The following is a 22,306-nucleotide window of genomic DNA, read 5'->3' on the forward strand; positions in this document are numbered from 1 at the left end:
ATTAGCGCGGTGCGGGGCCGCCCCTCACCCTCCTCTGCCCGCCCTAAGCCACGGGCCGCTGCAGGCAACTTGGCAACTGGCGCCGTGGCAAGAATGGTCTCGCCAAGATGGCCTGTCGTTTGGGCAATTGTCCAGAAAGTAACCCAAAAGTTAGGTCTTGTGCCAAAAAGATTGAAAGTTGGGGGGGGGGTCCCTCTGCTGCTTTTCTGTGGGGGTTCGTCTGCACTCCTGCGTGATGGAGAGAGACTTGGGACCAGGGCTGGTAGTGGCAGAACAAGGGGCAATGGTTTTGAACTGGAAGGCAATAGGTTGCGATTACATAGAAGGAAGATCTACTTCACGGTGAGGGTGGTGAGGCAATGGAGCAAGTTGCCCAGAGAAGTTGTGGATGCCCCATCACTGGAAGGGGGCAAGTTCAAGGTCAGCTGGATGGGACTGTGCAAGCTGGTCTAGTGAAAGATGTCCCTTGCCCATGGCAGGGGAGTTGGCTTAGATGATCTTTAAATGTCCCTTCCAAACCAAACCATTCTGTGATTCTATGATCTTCATTAAAAAAAAATCAGAGAAGGTGTTTGGAGGACTAGGCAAAGAAGGGTTAGAAATTTTCTAATGACTGAGAAACAAGACTCAAAGTTTATCAAGTTTGCTGATACTAGGAATTATCTTATATATAGCTGGGTGAGAATCAAGTCCCTTCTCTGAATTGCTCATGTCCCATTACAGATCAATATGCAAACCTTGAACAGTTTGGGCTATCTCTTGTTGTCCTTTTTCATCCACACAAACAAAAACTTAGTCCTGTTTTTAAATGATTGAATATACTAGTATTCTCATCATGCACGAAACTTACTCATCTCTTGCTATCACCACTCATTTCACTGCCAGCTGAGTAGCTGGTTTGAAGATGACGATCCGTCTTCAAAACAAGCAAAATGAAGTATTTATTCACCCAAGTGATATGAATGCTGCAGAATTTATCACAGAGCATTGTGTTGCTAAAATTTTGCAGGGGTTCAAAAGCAATTGAGCAAAATCTTCCAAGGCTTATCAAAGAAAAGATTATATTTAGCTAAATAAATCCTTGAACCACTGGCTGCTGGAGGCTGAGGAAAGTATTAAGGGCACTGTCGTTTTATGTTGTTACAGTCTTTTGTTTCCCTAGGCACTCTCACTGCCAGCTGTCTGAGGCATAATACTAGACTGATGGACCCTTGGTTTAAGGTGGCAGTCATTTCCAGCTCCTAAATTTTGTGCCTTTAAGCTGTCTCCCAGATGCTGCCTCCTGCTGTACCTGTGTGGTTAGAAGGTTGATTTTTGGTCTAATGGTGTTGCTTTTTAATATTGCTTCATTACTCTGTGAAAACCTGTGCGGCAAATATCATGTGTTTATGCATGTAATTCCATTAGCTTAGAAGCCACCTTGCTACTGCACAATAATAAATGTGCTAGAATTGATTTCCAGTAACACTGGCAGACAGGAACGTGTTTTGTTTCAACATGTCTTGGTTTATTTGTGATTCTTCTCTACTACTTTTTAGAACACAGTGATGTGGTAGAGAGTGAATTACAGGTGCAAAAAATAATATTACTAGATGGAATAATTCTTAAATGCATTTTTATGTAACAGTGTTACAGCTCTTAGAATCATAGAATCTTTGGGTTGGAAGGGACCTTTAAGATTATCTAGTCCACCCCCCTGCAGTGAGCAGGGACACCTTGAACTTGATCAGGTTGCTCAGAGCCCCATCCAACCTGACCTGGAACGTTTCCAGGGATGGGGCATCTACCACCTTTCTGGGCAGCCTGTGCCAGTGGTTCACCACCCTCATTGTGAAAAAGTTCTTCCTTAGATCTAGTTGAAATCTACAATCTTGTAGTTTAAAACCATCACCCCTTGTCCTGTTGCAACAGGCCCTGCTAAAAAGTCTGTCCTCATCTTTCTTCTAAGCCCCCTTGAAGTAGAAGGCGGCTGCAGTAAGGTCTCTCCCTTGTTCAGCCTACTCTTCTCCAGGCTGAACAACCCCAACTCTCTCAGCCTGTCCTTACAGGAGAGGAGTTCCATCCCTCTGATCATTTTTGTGTCCCTCCTCTGGACCCTCTCCAACAGGTCCATGTCTTTCCTGTGCTGAGGGCTCCAGAGCTGGATGCAGTACTGCAGGTGGGGTCTCACCAGAGCAGAGTAGAGGGGCAGAATCATCTCCCTCAACCTGTTGGCCACGCTTCTTTTGATGCAGCCCAGGATACGGTTGGTTTTCTGGGCTGCAAGTGCACATTTCTGGCTCATGTCCAGGTTTTCATCCACTTTTTCATCATCTCTCGGTGTTACATACTTCCTAGTTCTTTTAAGGTCTCTATAGGCATCCTTTCCAGGGGATAGCTGGCTCCTCTGCCACTTCCTGTGTGAAGCCCTACAATTTCTTCTGAGACTGGGTGTTTAGATCATTACAGCTCTCTTCACCAGCTTCTAGGTTTTGCCAAGAGAAGCTGGTGTGTTCTTACTGGAAAATGGAAACAAACAGTGTAAAAATGCAGTGGCAAAGAGCAGGAACTTAAAAAGTAAATTTATATATTTAACAAAAAGAACATAAGAAACTGAAAGAGAAAAGGTAAAAGTAACAGAGGAATATGCATATGTATTGTGCTTAGGATGTTGGTTGCTCAGGACAAAAGCACTTGTGAACTAGATAGAGTGGAACTGAATGCCTGTGATATGTGCTGCACCTAACTTACAGTCTAACAGTTCATCTATCAGCCCTGGAGTTCTGGGAGAGGCTGTGGCCAAGCTACTGAGTAATGCTGTGGATAAGTACTGATTTGGGGAGCCCAAAGAGATCCTGCTCAGGGAAGTTATTTCTTTGAAGAAGAGGAAGACAATGGAATTTAGCCCAAATGTATGGTATCTAACTTCTGACATTTAACCAAGACACGTAGATCAGGAGCTAGGTTACCCTTTATATACTGTGATGACAGTGTAGGTAGAGAGCATTTTAGTACTTGAATGGCTTCACAGAAGTTTTTATGAGCTTGGGTTAACCATACAGAGAACCTAGGGCAGCTGTGACCCTAACTTAGTTTTTCAGCTGTGTTGAATGAATCCCAGCTTCTGGGCCTGGAAAATCTACCAAAGAAACCAAAGGGGAAAACTGTACTGTAACCTACTTACAGCATCTAACCAACCTTCAGGATCTTTCCTGAGCATCTGGTTTGAGAAGGTTGGGCTGACCAGACCAGTAACTGCATGAAACTGTGCAAATGAAATTTCCATTTAGATTTAAGAAAATAGTTGGGAATCGTAAGTTCTAATTTTGCAGGAAATTGGAGGGAAAAAGAACATTATTAGGTGTGCCTAACCCTGAATAGAGGAAGTGCTGGCAAATTACTGGACATTCAGCTAGCTGAAGATGACCGATGCATAATCCTTCAGTCATCTCATTTTTATAAGGAGAAGCTCTTTTATTTCTTTATTTCTTTTCATATAACGCTATCCTCTCCTAGCCTCGGTTCTTTTGAAAAGTTCAAAAAAAAACTTCAGGGATGAACTGAAAATCCCACTAGAACTACCATTTTCAAGAAAAATCTAAATATTAAATAGACAAATAAATTGTTCTCAAGTCAGAAGATCTGCCATCACAAGAAGCAGAGCTCATGAGGCAGAACAGAGACTTTGGAATTTTTCTTTCACTTCTAAATCATCTGTTCTGATTCCAACCCCATTCCGCCTTGCAGAAACAAAAGAACAACCTCTGCGGGCTTAGGATGGCCAAAAGATCAGTCACAGTCTACCATCTATAAGCCATAGTTTTAAATCTTGCATTAGGATGTGAAAGTAAGTGAAACACCTTACCGCCTCTAAATTACTGCAGAAAAAGTGAATACCACAACAACATTTAAGAAGGACATCCTTTCATCTGAAGCTTGCTTTCTCTGGTCCAGCAGCAGTTACTTGGAGTCTGCTTACCTACTGAAAGTTGAACTACAAAGTTAGCAGTCCCAGCGCACAGGACAAAGACTGAGTGGTTTGTGATTGAGTTGCTGCTTGGTCCTGAAAACACATCTTGAGGCTACTGAGCAGCTGTGTGTGATTTGGATGGTTGCTAGGTGTGCTATAGCTGTCTTGGAGATAAAGAGGACGTTTTTGTTAATAAGACTGCCAATCTACTGCCTTTCAGTGTGCCTAATCATACTTGCTTAAGGCAAAAACAGAGAGAAGGACAGAGGCATTTGAACAGGCAGTGTTTTCATTGTGGATGTGCACACAATGCAAGACGTAGCACAAGACATTAGTTTTTCACAGGACAAAACGTGACAATAGATGACTCCTGTCCCTTACCTAAGCATGGGGAGGGACTTGTGGATCAGTGAGGAAGATTATATAGTTGCAGGCCTGAACCACTAAAATATCTTCTCCAACCAGTCCGACTGGGAGCGCAGCAGAAAGGTTGACTGGAGAAACTAAAAGCAGCAGCAGTTGCTGCTTTTGCATATGCATACCTTGAATATTAACCTTTGCCTTTCCCACTGTTTCTTCTGGGGCTCTAGAAAGAAGGAGGAAGATTGTAAATTGTAATATTTTTAAACAGGAATCTGAATGAGCTCCCCCAGGTGCCCTGGGGGAAGGTGTGTGTGAAAAATAAGATGTTTCAGTAAAGAATTCGTTTAAATGAGGAGCTGTCCTTTGCATTTTAGCTGCTTTTTAATGGGTAATGGGGTATGGGACAGATACTCTGCTCCTTCATGGAGAAGGTACTGTGGAGAGTCGAGGCAAGTTAGTACCGGAGTAAGAGGAAAGCTGAAACTAGAGTCTGAAGCTACACTCTGCAGCTGTAGTTATCCTTATAACCCAAGAAAATTTTCAGTCTAGAAGATGTCTCTCCTGGTTTCTCAGAGGGTGAAAGTCCACATAAAAGAGCAATCTCACTAATACTATTTTGCCCACGTCTGCCAGTCTCTGTAGAGAGATCAAGCAATGAAGAAAACCTCTTCTGGTTTTCACCATTTTGCAGACATGTACAGTAAACGCCAGGTGGAAGAATAATCCCAGAGAGAGGCTTGCGATGTACTGGTGTACAGATATATTAATATGCAGTCTCTCTTATGGATAAATTAACTACTGTGTTTCAGTATGTAAAGCTATTGCCTCTATTGCAACTAAAATTTTCCCACAACAAAATAATATATGCAGCACCAAAGTGTTAATAGGAGTAGGTAAGTTTTGCTCAGACGGTTGGCAGAGATTGTATAATCTACATCTTCCCAAAGGTTCCTGCATTGTGTTGTTGACTGTGAAATGAACTTTGTCTCTCAACGATAAATCTCAAGTTGTTTCCTCTTGTAATACAACTGCCTTCCACTTGTATAAAGTATGTAAGCAAAGAATCTTATACATACTCATAACCAGGAGTCAGGAATCTGAAACTCTTAACACAAGATTTTTCAGTGATAGGGCAATCTCTGAGCTAATGAGGGGAGCCTGCAGGCCAGCAGCTGGGACTCGCATACAGCGGCTGAGTGGGAAGAAAGTCCCCAGAACTGAAATGCTGAGGAACTGAGGTGCAATGAAGGTTATGCTGCACAGCTGCTGAGGACTGAGGACACCAGCAGAGTGCAACGGTGACCCCAAGGGCATCATAGCAAGAAATAGTCACAGGGCAAGTTCAACAATATCATCCAGTCTGGTTGGGGAGCTCAGGACGCATTTTGAAGGGAGTTTGTAAGTGAGGGTCATTGCTAGGGCCATGTGGGAGCTCCAGGATGGACTGGTGGGAGGAAAAGGCAGGAGAGAGCTGACGGCAGGGATGGAAGATGCTGGCAGAATGCATGGACAGCCTGAGCAGGAGCGATATGAACAAGCAAGGTGGAACACGAAAAAAGGCTGCATTGCTGCTGTCTGTTGTAGCACGTTTTGATGTTATTAATCTTTTATCTCTTTATTTGAAGATTGTGTTCCTGATAGAAAATGCTTTCAGCATCTGGAGTCTTAGGGGTTTTGTACAGATTTTCTATTCCAAGAACACATTTTTTCTAAATCTGAAGTGTATGATTTCTGTTTGTGACGTTAGCCTATCCCTCTTGATCTGTATTTGCCTGCCTTTCAAATTATGCTGCAGGTCCCTGCCTGAGGACTCTTTGCTTTGCCTGTCTCTGTCATCTGTGGGTGAGCAGCTGGTGCATGGAAGCCAGGCAGACTCGTTTTACAGGTGTGTGCCTACCTGTCAGCTCACGTGTTGGACGTACACTCACAAGATCTCCCTGGGGAGACAGCTGAGAAGACCTTGAGGAGTAAAGAATTGAAGCTGGGCAGGTCTGAGGTAGGAAAATCAATGAGGAGGAATTTAGTCATAAGAATTACAACCACACAAGGTAACCATCAGCGTTATCAGGAGCGGCCTCAGACAAACTGGGAACTGGCAGCAGGCAAGCTTCAGGAAAAGACTACCGCAGGGCAAGTGTAATTCAGGTAAGTGAGAGAAAACACTGCTGGAAGATTAGCTAATGATGTTTAATTTTTTAAAAATGGTTTTATTAAACATAAATGTGACCTGAAGTAGGATATAGCTGTACCATGAAGTCTATATGTCTGTGTATATATATGCATCTGTGCATGTACTTGCTGCTTGTATTGAGGTTACTTATAGTAATAAATTTCTGTGATCATAAAAGTATTGGGGTTTGAGAAAAAAAAGAGATATGTCCTCTACATGCAGGTTTATTTAAGCAAAATAACTTCTAGGCACATTTTAAACAGGAAGAAAATAACAAAGGAAATAAGTTTCGTATAAAATTAGTCTCAGTTCACTGAAACAATGCAGAGCCATGCTATGCATGTGTGTATAAACAGGTAGAGCATTTGGTTATGTAATACATGCCTAGGGCTGGATTCAGAACTAATGATAATTAGAACTGATTTCCATCACTGTTGCTTGATTGTAAGGAAACTAACTCTAATCCAATGTGGTGCAGATACCTAGATTTTTCTATATGTTTACCTGTTTGCATGAATCTCTGTGTGTGTGTGCATGAGCTACTGATTAAATTATAAACAAAATCTATGTTAAATGCACCAAGAAACATCCAAAGTTTGGGAAATTATGAAGTTAAAATTGTGTACACAGCTTCACCTCAGTTACTTTGTGGCTGTGCATTTATGAAAGCAGATTCACATTCCATTTCTTAAGCCATTATGCAGCAATGTGGTATCTTGCAGTATTCTTACCACACGGTGTTTTTTACAAGAGCTACATGTATGCATGGTCCTTTTAAAAACTCCTTCATCTTCTCATGTCCTGTCACAGCTTGTGGTAGGTTGACCCTGGCTGGATGTCAGGTGCCCACCAAAGCTGCTCTGTCACTCCTCTTCATAAGCTGGACAGAGGAGAGAAAATATAGCAAAAGGATCCGGGGTCGAGATAAGGACAGGGAGAGATCACTCACCAATTACCATCACAAGCAAAACAGACTTGACTTGGGGAAATTAGTTTAATTTATTACCAATCAAATCAGAGTAGGATAATGAGAAATGAGAAATAAGGACTAAATCTTAAAACACCTTCCCCCCACCCCTCCCTTCTTCCCAGGCTCAACTTCACTCCCAATTTTCTCTACCTCCTCCTCCCGAATGGCACAGGGGGACAGGGAATGGGAGTTGCGGTCAGTTCATCACACATTGTCTCTGCCGCTCCTTCCTCCTCAGGGGAAGGACTCCTCACACTCTTCCCCTGCCCCAGCGTGGGGTCCCTCCCATGGGAGACAGGCCTCCGTGAACTTCTCCAACATGAGTCCTTCCCGTGGGCAGCAGTTCTTCACAAACTGCTCCAGCCTGGGTCCCTTCCATGGGGTAGAGTCCTTCTGGAACAGACTGCTCCATCATGGGTTCCCCTGCAGGGTCACAAGTCCTGCCAGCAAACCTGCTCCAGCCTGGGCTCCTCTCTTCCCACGGGCCCACAGGTCCTGCCAGGAGCCTGCTCCAGCGTGGGCTTCCCACAGGGTCACAGCCTCCTTCAGGCATCCACCTGCTCCAGCGTGGGGCCCTCCTCGCGCTGCAGGTGGAGATCAGCTCCAGCATGGAGCTTCATGGGCTGCAGGGGAACAGCCTGCCTCACCATGGTCTTCACCACTGCTCTGGCACCTGGAGCACCTCCTCCCCCTCCTTCATCATTGACCTTGGTGTCTGCAGGGCTGTTTCTTTCACATAGTCTCACTCCTCTCTCTGGCTGCAGTTCCACATGGGCTTTTTTACGCTTTTAAAATATGTTATCCCAGAGGTGCTACCACCATTGCTGATGGGCTCGGTCTTGGCCAGTGGTGGATCTGTCTTGAAGCTGTCTGGCATTGGCTTTATTGGACATAGGGGAAGCTCCTAGCAGCTTCTCACAGAAGACTCCCGCTGCCAAAACCTCACGATGTAAACCCAATACACAGCTTTTGCTGTCAGTTTTTCAGAATATCTGTATTAGGTTTGTGCTGCGGTTTGATACAGGCTTAGTACTAGCAGCTACCAGCAAAATCAGAGTTCAATCAGTAAGAAAGACAGAATGGCCAGCATTTTCAAAAGTAGCGTGTGATTTTGACTACAGAAAATGAAGTCATAGGTAAGTGTGTGCTGTTGCGAGTTTGGCCTCTGGACTTTTCATATTCTGAACAGCCTGTTCACTAAGGGCTTCAGGCCAATGTATTCCTCACCATTTTTAAAATTATTTTAACTTTTATGTTGCAGATTACCTGTGAGGAATAACTTTTCATGATGTTAATTCAGGGAGAGTGTGATCAAGATATGGTAATTTTTCAGAAACTATAGTAGGCCATTAGAAAAAAATATTTTTTATCTTAATCACCATTCAGTTTCTGGTACAATTTCACACTTCTGTACACAGACTTCCTCATGCTGCACAAATATATCAGTTTTTGTGAGGTGGTCTAAGTTTAGGCAAAACTTAGCACCATTAGAACTTGCATATCTTCACTGATACGGTGCCACTTTGGACTAACCTTGTAAGCATAAAAGCACAGCAGTGCAGAGTCCTTCTGACTCATATTTCTCAATGCAGAAGCAACTGCTGACTTTGCCTGTTTTTTCTGCTTCTTTGAAAAGGAGCCAAGTTTGCCCTAATTAGTTCACCTGCTCAAATAGCATCATGGACCTGATTATTTGCTGTTTTCTCCATGGTCCAGCTCTTCAGAAGTGGTCAGCCTAATTTTCTTTCACTCCTTTGATATGCTTCAGTAGCAGGTAGCCTTGGTTTGATGTTCAGATAACTGTGTCTAATTGCAGACCAAGAGAAAATCACTGTATGAGATTTTTTGAAACACTTTGTTTTCTTATAGGGTGTTACAGTTACCAGCTGTTGAAAAGTAACTTAGAGTACCAAATCTTTGTAGCCGAGGCATTATTACAGCCAGTACAGCAAGCCGCAGGATATTATCAGTAACACTTGTTCAGGACAGAAGTGAGGTGGCTTTGGTATGTTATAAGCTGGGTTGACTGGTCAGAATTTCCCATTCTACACAATTGGAGATGCTGCTTGGTAACCCATGGGCACCTTATGGTGGGAGGTGAGATGACTGGATTTGGCCAGGGAAACCTTGCAAAGATATCCTGATTTGCCAGGGTGTTGGAAATAGTCACTAAGGTCTTCCGAAGGCAGAGGAGACATGATATGTAGTCTAACAAATACATAGCTTTTTGCAGAAATGTGTTCTTAAGGCCTCAAGTTGTTAGGCTTGAAACCTGTGGGACTTGTTTTTTATTTGTTTTGGATGCTGGTTTTAGTAAAATGGTAGACATTACAGGGGAAGAAGTCTCTGTTTCACTGTTTGCTTTTCCATGGTGCTTTTCTTCTTCCTCTTCTCTCACATTCAATGTTGACAACTGCTTGGCTATCCTGAGCCCACACATCATGGTTTCACTGCCATTTTCATTCCAAGCAAGTCCCTGATTGCTTCTCTCTCTTTCAGCTGCATGGCCAGGGCACTGCGCTTATGCATAATGGTTGCCTAAGCCTTGACTGCTGGCCATGTTCAAAGGTCATGTAAAAGAGGAGGAAAATAATAAAAGCAGTACAGAAATGGTGACTAGAAAAGCTTGAGAGTATGGTTCTGCAACCATAAGAAATTAAATAGAAGGCATCATGGTTAAAGGATTTGTTTTGTCTTTTATCAGTCAGGCAGTATGCTGGACTGAAGTGAGTTACTCAGCTGTTCTTTATGTGCTTGTAGTCATGTTACAGTTGGTCCTCACAATTAGTGCATGAAAAACACCTGTAAGAATATTTTTCTAATAAAGTGGTGTGCAGTTAATGCAGGCCAGGAAGTCTGGAGAAATAAATACATTAACTTCCATATCAGCTCATAGCACAGCTTAAAAGAAATGAAGATCCAAATGAATCTTACTCAAGGATATACACATTTGCAGTGATGATGGGAGCTGATGTTAGTTCCCAAGTCAGACATAATCACTGGCAAAACTGTGTATTTACCATGAATATGTACAACATCTTATTTTCCTGAACATGGCAAGAGCAAGTAGCAGGCAGGTTCTGTGCATGCAGTCTCAAGCCATTTGTTCCCATATATTCCATGGACATGTAAGACTTTATATTTCTCTTTCTTTTCAGTCTTCACCACAGCGTCTCAGGCTTTTTGACTCTTATGTCCTTGCACTTTAAATAGCATAAATTGAGCCTGATGAGAAATTTAAGTCCATAAAATGCGAGAGAGGATTATTTCAGGGCAGATCACCTTCTTGGTCTAATTTACCACATTGTCATATGCATGCTTGTGCTAGCACTAAGGGGACAGTATACAAATGGGAATGAATGATGGGGGGCTGGAAAAATCATAGGGCTTATGCTGGCACACAGTGCCTGTTGATCTGTGCTGACACAGGGAGTGGTTTCACAATACAGCTTTATACTAAGTAGCCGTTCACTACCCCAGATAGCAGGAGATCAGTTTTCCCTGTTCCTACTTCTAGATGTGTGCTCCTGCCACTTCCTTGAGCCTGCGCTGGCACTTGTTAAATTGCTTGGTGAACTAATACTAGTCACTTAAAATGTCAGGAGATGAACATGGCAAAAGAAAAGTTAATTTTTCATGCTGGCTTAGTGGTCTGAATCAGTTTACCATGTGATCAGTTGCACATCTGGGAGTGAAACAAGGAGTGAAAGAGAGCAGAGAGAAAAGAGATACCCCCTTCTTTCTGCATTGGTAAGCACTTAATTCAGCTCAGCTGCATTCACAAAACCATATTCACATTCAGTATTACAGCTTCCTGAACTAGTTTAAGCAGCCCCCACATCTGCCATCGTTTACCTACTTACTCCTGTCCCTGTGTTGCCCTCTGTGCTTTGTCTAAATTGCCAGAGCAGCAGACCAGCTTGGCAGACAAACATGGCTGGAAACAAAACACCACCTTTTTCCCCAGTGTTCATCCTGTTGGCAAATGTGCACAGAAGAGCAATGTCAGTGTAGGGCAGATATGGGGGCTAATTAACCTGGGACTGTTGCCAGGCTGCGAAATTGCTGCGCCACGTGCAGTTCACCAAGTAGTCTGCTGGTAGCAGTTTGCAAATGGTGTTGACTGTAGGTTACCTTCTGCTAAGGTTTTGTCTTGTATCTGTCATTGTCGAAGAGCAGCCACTTCTGCTATTTCTAGGTACCGTGGTCTTCGTTGTATACTTACCTTTGACATGAGGCTTTGGATTCAGGTATTAGTCAGAGAAAGGTTTGACTGCCATCATTGTTGCAGTCTGCTTGGAGCTGTGTAGTAGCTGAACATTGTTAATAATACATTGAGCATTGCCCGCTAGGCCACCGTATCTGCATTGATACATATTAATTTCCCTCTGCCCCAGCAAAAGCTCCCACATTTCTCCATATCTGTTTAGTGGAAACCCTGCTCCTTCCTGAGCTCTAGTCAGGGGAAAAAATACCTTTTCAAACCTCATTCACAAAGACCTTCACAGCCCCATGTTGCTCCCACTCAGTCCATTGTATTGAGCCTTGTTCTAGAAAAGCTCATTTGCTTTCTGGTCCCTGTTATCAAAGGGAAAGTGTCTTTCAGGAAGGCTCTGGAGTCTGAAACTGAGCTGGAACATATCACCCTTACCTTGGGCCTTGGCGTTCTGAAGAAAGAGTGGCTTAGTACTGTGCTCATTACCTATCATGTCTGATTTTTTATTGTACTGCCAACTAGATTTCTTAAATAACGTGCTAAGTCACTTTGAAGTGCTGCACAATAAAACCTGATGAAAAAATATGCATGTATGAGAGAAAAAAGAAAGTTCCAGATTTTGTGTAAACAGTAAAAATAATGAGTTTCAACTGAAGGAGGAGGAAATCAGAATAATCTGAAAGATTAGATAGGTCCAGGGAAGGAGAGCAGACTGTTGAAGCAAATACATTTTTGAAAGTAAACAATAAAGAGAAATGAATTCAAGTGAGTGGATTTCAATGCATGTAAAAGACTAATAAAAAAAGTCGAATAATAACTAGACTGACATTTACTTGTGACTGCACAAATTGTCTAATGCAAATTCTGAATTGAAGTAATACAGGATACGTTCTCCTGTGCTCGTGATCTAGGAAGCACTGTTCTTGGTGCAACATAACACACAGACAAGGAAAGTCAGAGTATCAGTGAGGTACAAGTTTTGAACCTCTTAAGGTATTTTTGTCCCCCTTATCCTGGCTTGGTACTAGAAAACTGTCTCTAATAAAATAAGTAGTTGAGCACTGCCGATATGCTTTCTGCTATGTGGTGAGTATGCACCTGTACATTGAAGATGTCAGTTCCACATAATCTCCATGTGTCCCCTATTGGTATGCTGCAAAAAATATTTATTAAATGTATAACGTGAGATCTGTGGATTTCTGAGTTGCCACTCGTCTTTTGAGGATGGAAATGTAGGAACTGCAATAATGTTACTGTTAGACAGCTAAGGTGCAGAAACAGCTTAGTATGAGAATTGATTTGGTCTTGGTCTGGAAAGTAGCACTGAAAGGACTTCAGAATTATCTTACTAAGTGCAAATTCTTTTCCTGCTTCCTGAGTTTTGCAAGAGGATAGACGCATACAGTGTAAATGGACTTGTCTAATCAAACTTTTCCAGTGGCAACACCTGTGCAGCTCCGTAAGCAACAGCAACAAATGGGAGTGCCAGTGCAAATAAAGCACCAATGGCTGCCAATGGGCTTATTTCTGGATCCCATAGTTTTGCCCTGAGTATGGCTAGAAAACATGGGTGCCACCCACTGCCATCGCTGATAGGAGGTGCATAAAGGGAGTAGGTAGCAATCTTCTTTAGCGAAAGGGGACCCGTGTAGACATGGTTGCTGAGTCAAAGGGTTTTTCCATGGATCTTTGCACTGTATGAGCGTGTTTCTGCGGTAAGTGCAAGTTGGTATGCATGTGCTTATATGTGCCTGTGCATGCGTATTGTTTAAATGTGCGTGTGCATTTCTAGTGAGCATCTATACAAAACAAAGCCATTAGCTAGTGTTAAGATGGAGCTTGGACTGTTTATGATTCAGATTATACAACATGATTGCTAGCTAATGGTCCTAAAGTCTATTTTCCTGTGATGCCATCATGTCTGTTCATATGTGTCTTTCATATCTGTGTGCACCTGAGTGTGAAAGAAGCTAGGACTGTTCCTTTTATGGCGATACCTGTGTATTTGTGTGTAAGTGTGTGTGTGTGTCATAGCCAAGGTAGGTTGACTTAAGTGTGCTTGCCTTCAGAGTGTACCTGAAAAACTTGGTGTTACTGCTGTATTATTGCTCCTTTGACTGAATTCATGTTGTAACCACACCCCGAAACCAGGTGAATTTGCTAGCATATTAAGAATCAAAGGAAATAAAAAATTAAACAGACTTTCTGTGATATCTTAAAGTGCAGACATATTCTATTTTCCTTTTTCTGCTGCCTCTGTTGTGCAACTGATAAAGCATAATTGCACCCGTTAATTTTAAGCATGAGAACAAACTCTGTTTAATGTTTCATCTATCACCAACTTCCATAAAACCATATTAATGTCAGTAAGAATGCCACATACTATTATTAACACTTGCCATCGAGGTTAATTGCCTTGAACTCATAGCTGAAAATAAAGTAAGTACTTACAGGGTAAAAGTCCCAATGCCTATAAAATGTTCTAGATGATAGTGTTTGTGAAGGTGTTAAGTCTTAAATTTTTGGCAATGATTTTAAGAAAACGGTGGCTAAATGTGCATGCCTTGCCTCTCTGTCAGTCATCACTATTCACCACACTGATTTTTAGAATTTAGAAATAGTAGTCCAGGTTGTCTGCTGATGTAAATCGTTGCAGCACCACAGAGCCTATTCCTATCTTATGACTTCAGTCCTTAGTAAAGATAGTAGACTTAGTGTAGCAGTGGGGCATCTTCTAAAGTACTTGTTCCAGAGAATAAACAAAAAGACATACACCAACTTGAATTGAAATACAAATTTCTACAGGGGTAATCTCCCCCTGTGGTGCAGAACAGCTGAAGTTCTACATCAGGGATGTGTTGAACATAAAGACACTGGCAAACGCTGGTGAATCTAGCCCTATCTGAGCAGGGTTGTACATGACAAATGCACTTACACAATCAGAAGGTTTTGTAGGTGTATGATTGCACATGCTAAGGGATTAGTGATAGCTGAAATTACAGCTGGAAAGGTGCACTCTTGCACAGGCTCTGGATTTTCAACTACAAATGCAGAATAGTTACAGATATTGTGCTTCAGATTAATTACAAACCTGACAATGTTAAGGAGTCAGTACCAGAGAACCCTAATGACAAGACTTTTTTTCTCCTTGTCTTTGTGGCGCAATAGTACTAGCTGTGGCAGGGGCTGTAGTCAGGAATGACATTTTGTATGCATGCTGCTGATCTGTTAATGGACCAGAAGATAATAGGTTGAGCCGTTCTGGCGTTTAGGAAGTGTGTTAGCTAGAAGTGTATTAGCTGTTATTAGCTACTCTTTAGATATAATTAAGTTCATGGCTGTACGTTTTTGTACGTATGCCAGCCTTTAGGCCTAGGAGTACCCAAGTGGTTGTGGAGCACTGTAGAACAAGCTTAATCTTGAATTCTGTCTGGTCATGCAGTGTACAATTCATAGGATTTGATAGTAGATATCTGTAAGCCTCAAAGTCCCAGTGCTGCTGCTTCACGCAACCACTGATCATAAGGGGTAGAAAGCTCCATATTCAGCTCACTTGTTGCTTCATAAATCATCCTTCCTCCTGATAAATTTAATTAATATTCTTTGTGTCTGTGCAGAGGACAGGTTGGAGACCCACTTGCTTGTCATTGAACATGGCAGGGGATGTAAAAAGATTCACACGCATGCTACTGGAATGCAACAACAATGACAAACTATGTGGTAAGATTTACGGATTCATATATCTGTGATACTTAAGTAATAAGCTTTCACATGCTGAGCAAGAAGGCCAGCTTTGCTAAAAAGTGGGGCAAGCCCTTTCCCTTCCTCCATCTTCATCCTAGTCCACACAGAAGGATTTGACTGAGCTCTCCCTGCATTGTGTCTCAGGGTAGAAACTTTCAAGATGATGCAGCCTTTGTGGTGAGATTCATCTCATATAATTTTAAGCCATTTGAGAGTATATCTACTTTGAATGAGACATAATATAGTCATTAAAGATTCCCTAAGGACCAGTCTTGGGAGATTTTGATTTCATGACTTTCTGTCATCTTTGGGAACTGAAGTGTGGTCTTGCCCTATGCAAAAATAGCACCGCCTCCAAATCTGGGAACCTAAGAGAGTTAGTTACCTGCAGCATCCTTGTTAATTGCAGTGTCCTCTGGTCACATCCAAACCAGGAGACAACACCCTGTTATCTTTAAATGCTCCCTATAATTTTAATAGAAGGAGCTGAACCTATACTTGCATGTGTATTTGTGATGGCACAGCAGTATCCAGCCCTTCCTATTTCCCTCCTATCCCTTTGCCAGGGCCGGCTCTGTTTCACTGGTGGATGATACTTACACAGAGCTACAATTCCTATCCTCTGTGTTAAAGCATCTAAATAAGTGACCTTAGGTGCAGAAGTCCCAGTGGTTTTATGCAGTTTAGATACTCAGCAGGGTAAAACAGAGTGGCAGCACTAACAGTGTTCAGTTGCTATTCCAAGGAGCAGAGGTTAGATACACGTGCCTTTGGGGTTGAAAGTTACTGAAATAGGTTATTACTACTTTGTTATACAGAACCAATGTGCATCAGGCAGTGCTGCTTATTCCTTGGCTTCCCATTTTCTTTTTCTGCTGATAGTTGTGCGTGAATATCAGACTGAAGTGATTGTTGTCCCAGTTCTCCTTGTGGGTTTTTTTGTCATCTTGCTAACTGTGATCCTTTGGCTCCACTGTCGAGGCTTGCGAGCAAAGCAGGAGCAATCATCGTCATCGGGACACCAAGGTAAAAATGTGTGTTTCAACCAGAGGAGAGAGTGTTGGTTTCAGTGGCCAGAAGTCAATCCCATTTCCCCATCGCTTGAGCTGTTAGGCAATAGCGTTTATGAAGAGCCTGAGTGGTATTGAGCAATCCAGTGAACATCAGGAAAACTGGGAACCCTGATTTACCCTACTTCCAGCAGTAATAAAATCTGTAGTGTAGATAGAGCTGAGAAGACCTAAAGCAGCATACCATATAGGCTCATTAACGTACTGTGGTAACATCACTTGAGAGCTGCAAAGTGTGTTTATGTAACAGCTTTCTAGATGATACTGCAAAGGAGACTTTCACTGGGGTAAATATGAATTACAGTAGTTATCTGATGTAGCTAATCCATTTCCTATATTGTCATTTAAGAAATTTAGTTTCAAGCTACTGTCTCCCACTTCCTGTGGGGACAACAGGAAATAGAACAGGTACTGGTGAGGGGGTAGGGAAAGGCTTGTTGGTACTGCGAACACATGTTGCTGTGTGGAAATGAAAATCCAGTTCTGAACTGATTTTGTGATTGTAAGAAGAAAAAGCCTCTTCAGCCTATGTAAAGGGAAATAATTAAGAACAAAGATTAATTTTGTTAATTTTGTGGGAACACCTACATATGTTATGAAAGTGCATGTCACTTTCATAACAACTAGTAGCTGGTGATAAAAGAAAATGGTAAGCACATGGGAATCAAGTACAAATGTGTCTTATCTAGAACGTTTACATAGTTAAATATAGTAGACATCTCCAGACTCATTCTGCCTTTTCATCAAATAGAGTGGGAGATAAATTCCTTTACCTCTTCAAGGGCCAGGGTAAGATACAATGACAGTTCCTTACTTTTTCCTGATTTCCAAAACAGTATGGAGTAAAAATCAAAGAGGATAGAAGGACAGGTATTGCCACCTGCTACAAGAGTTCATCTGTCTGCTTTTATGGATCATGTGTACTTGTTTTTGTCAGTGAATGACAAGAATCAGCAGACTCAACAGAGAACCACTATATCCAGCTGAGTGAGACATCTGTGGAGAGCCTGCTAAATTCTGCATCCTTGACTCTGAAAGAACTGGAGATATCACGAGAGACACTCTCACCAGGCACCTTGCAGCTGATAAAACATGGCCGCTATGGGAGCATCTACAGAGCACAATTGGGAACTGGGAACCTTGGGAAGACTAAGACTGTAGTATTGAAAGCCTTACAAGGTAAGGCACATGGCCAGGATCCACTTTGGTACAGGTCTCTATATCAAAGACATGATGCTGGGCAGAACTTTGCAGTCATTACTGGGCAAGAACAAGCTGTGTTCAGTATCGTGTTAGCTAGTCAGTGCTGTTTTGGTTGGAGTGTCTTGGTAGGACTAACGAAGATTGCTGTTCATGTTGATTTTAAAAGCTACTCACTCTGCTCTTTGCTGCTTCCATTTGTGTTTTTTTTGTTGTGTGTGTGGGTTTTTTTTGTGTGGGGGGTTTTTTGGTGTTTTTTTTTTTTTATTCTTTCAGACCCGGCTAGTCCCCAGGAAGTAATGGATTTCCTGGGGAGGATTAAATTCCATCAAAATCTTGGCCATCATGAGAACCTGGTTGAACTGGTTGGATGCTGTGTAGACCAGCTCCCACTTTATATGATCATGGAAGACGTGTCTCTTGGTGACCTGTTGACATTTCTATGGACATGTCGGAAGGTGAGTCAAAAGAAGTGATGATAGAATATCTTCTTAAGTTCCTTAGGTACAACCCATAAATCATAGACGACCTTGAGGAATTGCAGAAGGATCTTCCAAGGTTGAGAGACTGGCCAATACAAATAACAGGTGAAATTCAGTATACTTAAAAATGAAATTATGCCCATGTGGAAAAGCAATGCTAGCTTCATATATGTAATGATGGCCTCATATCTGCCCATTGCTGATGAGGACTGAAGTCATGGGACTGATGGTATGAAAATATACAGTCTGATGAGAATGTTAATTTAAGCCAAAAAAGAAACCAAATATTAGGTATTATTAAGAAAGGCATAGCAAAAAAATTCTGCCATGTCACTATATAAATCCATTATTCTCCTACATCTGGAACAATAGATACAGACAGATTGCTCATGGTCTTGTTCAGAAGCAGGATAAGGTGGTACCAAATAACGACAGTAAGTGCTGTGTCCAAAGCAAACAAATGGAGGTGGTTCTTCATTGAAGTGGGGAGTTGACTAAAGGAATTTTTTGCCACTGACTTCTGTGGATTTCAAAACTTTACATGTGTTCAAGACAAGAGTGAATACATTCATGGAACATAACCTTTCAGAGGTTACTGAACATGTTGAAACCATAACCATCTCAGGAAGTCCTTAAGTTGAAAATAGTTGGGGGCTGGAAAACACAGGAAAAACATTGTGTGCTTACCTTACTCTCTTTCTTTTATCTGGGTATCCACCAGATAAATTAGATTTATTAGATTAGAAGGAAACATTCCCTAGTATCCTACAGCTAGGGCATTTGTTTGATCCAAGGTCTGCTCTTTTGTTTCTAGGATGTAATGACAATGGATGGCATTCCCTATGACCTTACTGAGAGGCAAGTATATGAAGTTGGACAACAAGTTGCAGCAGCTCTGGTAAGTCTGCTCACATTCGCTGCATTTTTCCTTTCCTGCGTGATTGCAACACAAGTCTGTATAGTGGCCTATGTTGTCTTGGCCTAAACACTGAGGATGTGCTTTGTTAAAACTGAGCCAAATATGCTTGCATTATTTTGGCACGCATACACCTCTATTCCACAGCATGGAAGACAGGCATAAACTAAGTGAAAATGTATATAAATGATTTTAAAATTATCATGGTCTCTTTCTTTTCCAACTTTCCAGGCTTACCTTGAACAGAAGAAGTTGTTCCATGGTGACATTGCTGCCAGGAATGTCCTCCTTCATCACAACTTCACTGCTAAGCTCTGTGGTTTCGGTCTGGCCTATGAAACTCACACATATGGTGCCAACTCAGTCACACAGATTGTGCCAGTCAAGTGGCAAGCTCCAGAGCAGCTCCTGAAGAAACCCCCCAGCATCAAGGCAGACATGTATGATTTAATTTTTGACTAGAAGTCCATCTGTCTGTAAGGCCTGTCTCTTTCACTCCTTTATGTGTCATGTAGTGTCCTGAAGTTCACAGTAAGGCACATCTATTCTCAGCATAATGCTTCACTTTATAGCTCATACCTTCTCTTCTCATTTCTGCAGGTCATGCCTAGTCATATATGTATTTAAGCTAGCTAGCTGGAATGGAAATTTAACATTGCTTTGCTTTCTTTTCTTGCAGATGGTCTTTTGGAATTCTACTGTATGAAATGATTACATTAGGTAAGAAGAGTTAATGATAATAGACAATATGTAAGGAAGCAGCAAGTTAACAAGACCCAAACCCTCAAATTTCAGAATTTGGACCTTGTAAAGTAAAGTTGGACCATGTAAATAAGCATCCCATTTTTTCCAACTTGCAAAGTTTTGACAATTCCTTTTAGACTTTGTCAGTGTGAATCGTGGTAGGAAAAAAATGGATTCTGGTATGGAAGGAAGGCATTCTTATACAGAAGCTGCTATCTGCAACCATTACCTCTTGCCTTTCCAGGTGCTCCACCATATCCTGACGTGCCACCTTCTGACATCTTATCATACCTGCAGAGACAGAACATTATGAAGCAGCCCTCAAGCTGCCAGCAAGCCATGTAAGCCACTTGCTTTATGGATAATTAAAATTGAGATCTGCAGAGCTAAATGGAAGTGAGACATACAAAACTAGGTCTTAAAGAAGAACTCTTAAGTCTAGACTATACAAAACGGTAACCTGTTAGCTGAGGAGACTAGTTCTCACATGTCTGCCACATGTCCTTACTGGATTCTGCTGCATGAAATTTTGATTGCCAAAACTGCTCCTTCTTTTGAAAATGGCTTGTTTCTGTTTCCATGTCTGCCCTTGCATTGTGTTGCTCCACTGCTTCCCTGCAACATGGAGGACTATCCTGGAGTAATCTTTCTCCTCTTAAGTTGTGGGATTCTCCCTGAAATGAAAAAGCATCCAGAGGGAAGATCTAAGGCATTGTATTTCGTCTTGTGAAGACATAATTTCTTTTAATATTCAGCGGCTTTTTCTTCCATAAGGAAACCCAGTTGCTGTTTCAAAAGGGATTACAATCTTCTTCCCTTTTCCTGTACTCACAGCTGACATCCTCACAAACAACTGCATGCCTTTGTCCCCATGCATTATTATGTGGTTGCAAATTTCAAAGGGTCACTGAAAGAACAAGAAGTTCTTTCAATGACCCTTTGAAATTTGCAACCACATATGAAGCAGAAAAAGAGGAGGTCTCTAGACACTTTAAATAGGAGATTACTTGACGGTAGTAAAACTTTGTCTTGGTGCTTTTCATTCCCAGTGCCTCCTTACTTCTCCATCTTATAGGTATGGCATCATGAAGTCCTGCTGGCAGTGGAATGCAACTAACCGGCCTTCTCCAGTAGACCTGATGCGATCCCTACAGACAGCTATGAAAACCAGCAATGACCATGCAGTACTGCAGGTGCCTGAGATAGTGGTGCCTGAACTCTATGCTAATGTTGCTGGTGTTGATGTGCACAGTCTAGTGAGTGAATACACTATACTCTGAACGACTTTTCACACGCTGGTAATGGGGAAGTCTCTGAGTTTGCTCTTTCCAGACACTTTACAAGCTCAGAATGAGGTGTGTATGTTGGGAGGGATCCCTTTATTTTTCAAACGCATTATATATATCAGATCTCTCCTCCACATCTGAAACATCAAACTTTTAACACTATTATTTTTATTATTGTTGTTATTATTATTATTAAATCAACCTGTTGATACCACTCTGCCAGTGGTGATTTGAGAGCAAAGTGGGTTTAGGAAGCTGTAGAAAATGTAATGAGAAACTTGAGTTACAGGAGTGTATTAGGTTTGTGTGGCAAATTTTTTTTTGTGGGGGTGGGCTGCAGGGGTGGCTTCTGTGAGAAGATGCCAGAAGCTTTCCCCATGGCTGATAGAGGGCCAGTTCCAGCCAGCTCCAAGATGGCCAAAACTGAGCCTATCAGCAATGTTCGTAGCACCTCTGTGATAACATATTTTTAAAAGGGTAAAAAATACTGTGCAAGAGCAGCCGAAGAGAGGAGTGAGAATACGTGAAACAGCTCTGCAGGCAGCAAGGTCAGTGAAGAAGGAGGGGGAGGAGGTGCTCCAGGTGCTGGAGCAGAGATTCCCCGGCAGCCTGTGGTGAAGACCATGCTGAGGCCAGCTGTTGCCTCTGCAGCCCACACTGGGGCAGATCTCCACCTTGCAGCCTGTGGAGGACCCCACGCCAGAGCAGGTGGATGCCCAAAGGAGGCTGTGACCCCATGGGAAGCCCGCACTGGAGGAGGCTCCTAGCAGGACCTGTGGACCCATGGAGAGAGGAGCCCACGCTGGAGCAGGTTTGCTGGCAGGACTTGTGATCCCGCAGGGGACCTACATTGGAGCAGTCAGTTCCTGACGGACTGCACCCTGTGGGAGGGACCCAGGTTGGAGAAGTTTGTGGAGGACTGTCTCCTGTGGGAGGCATCCCATGCTGGAGCAGGGGAAGAGTGTGAGGAGTCCTCCCCTTGAGGAGGAAGGAGCGGCAGAGACAACGTGTGAGGAACTGACCACAACTCCCATTCCCTGTCCCCCTGTGCCACTTGTGGGGAAGAGATAGAGAAAATCAGGAGTGAAGCTGAGCCTGGGAAGAAGGGAGGGGTGGGGGGAAAGTGTTTTAAGATTTGGTTTTATTTCTCATTATCCTATGCTGACTTTTATTTGACAATAAATTATTAATTTCTG

General features: G+C 42.4%; 1 protein-coding gene across 1 annotated transcript; it reads left to right on the forward strand.

Annotated features, from left to right (window-relative positions):
- Positions 1-15,321: 15,321 nt before the first annotated feature.
- Positions 15,322-21,104, forward strand: STYK1 (serine/threonine/tyrosine kinase 1). Its single transcript, XM_010287996.1, is given in 10 exon segments — positions 15,322-15,388; positions 16,295-16,438; positions 17,420-17,437; positions 17,440-17,661; positions 17,959-18,140; positions 18,979-19,062; positions 19,312-19,520; positions 19,760-19,800; positions 20,069-20,165; positions 20,900-21,104. Coding segments are annotated over 10 exon segments (1,269 nt in total).
- Positions 21,105-22,306: the final 1,202 nt, after the last annotated feature.

The sequence above is a fragment of the Phaethon lepturus genome, unplaced genomic scaffold (assembly GCF_000687285.1).
Source record: "Phaethon lepturus isolate BGI_N335 unplaced genomic scaffold, ASM68728v1 scaffold915, whole genome shotgun sequence".
NCBI classification, from domain to species: domain Eukaryota; kingdom Metazoa; phylum Chordata; class Aves; order Phaethontiformes; family Phaethontidae; genus Phaethon; species Phaethon lepturus.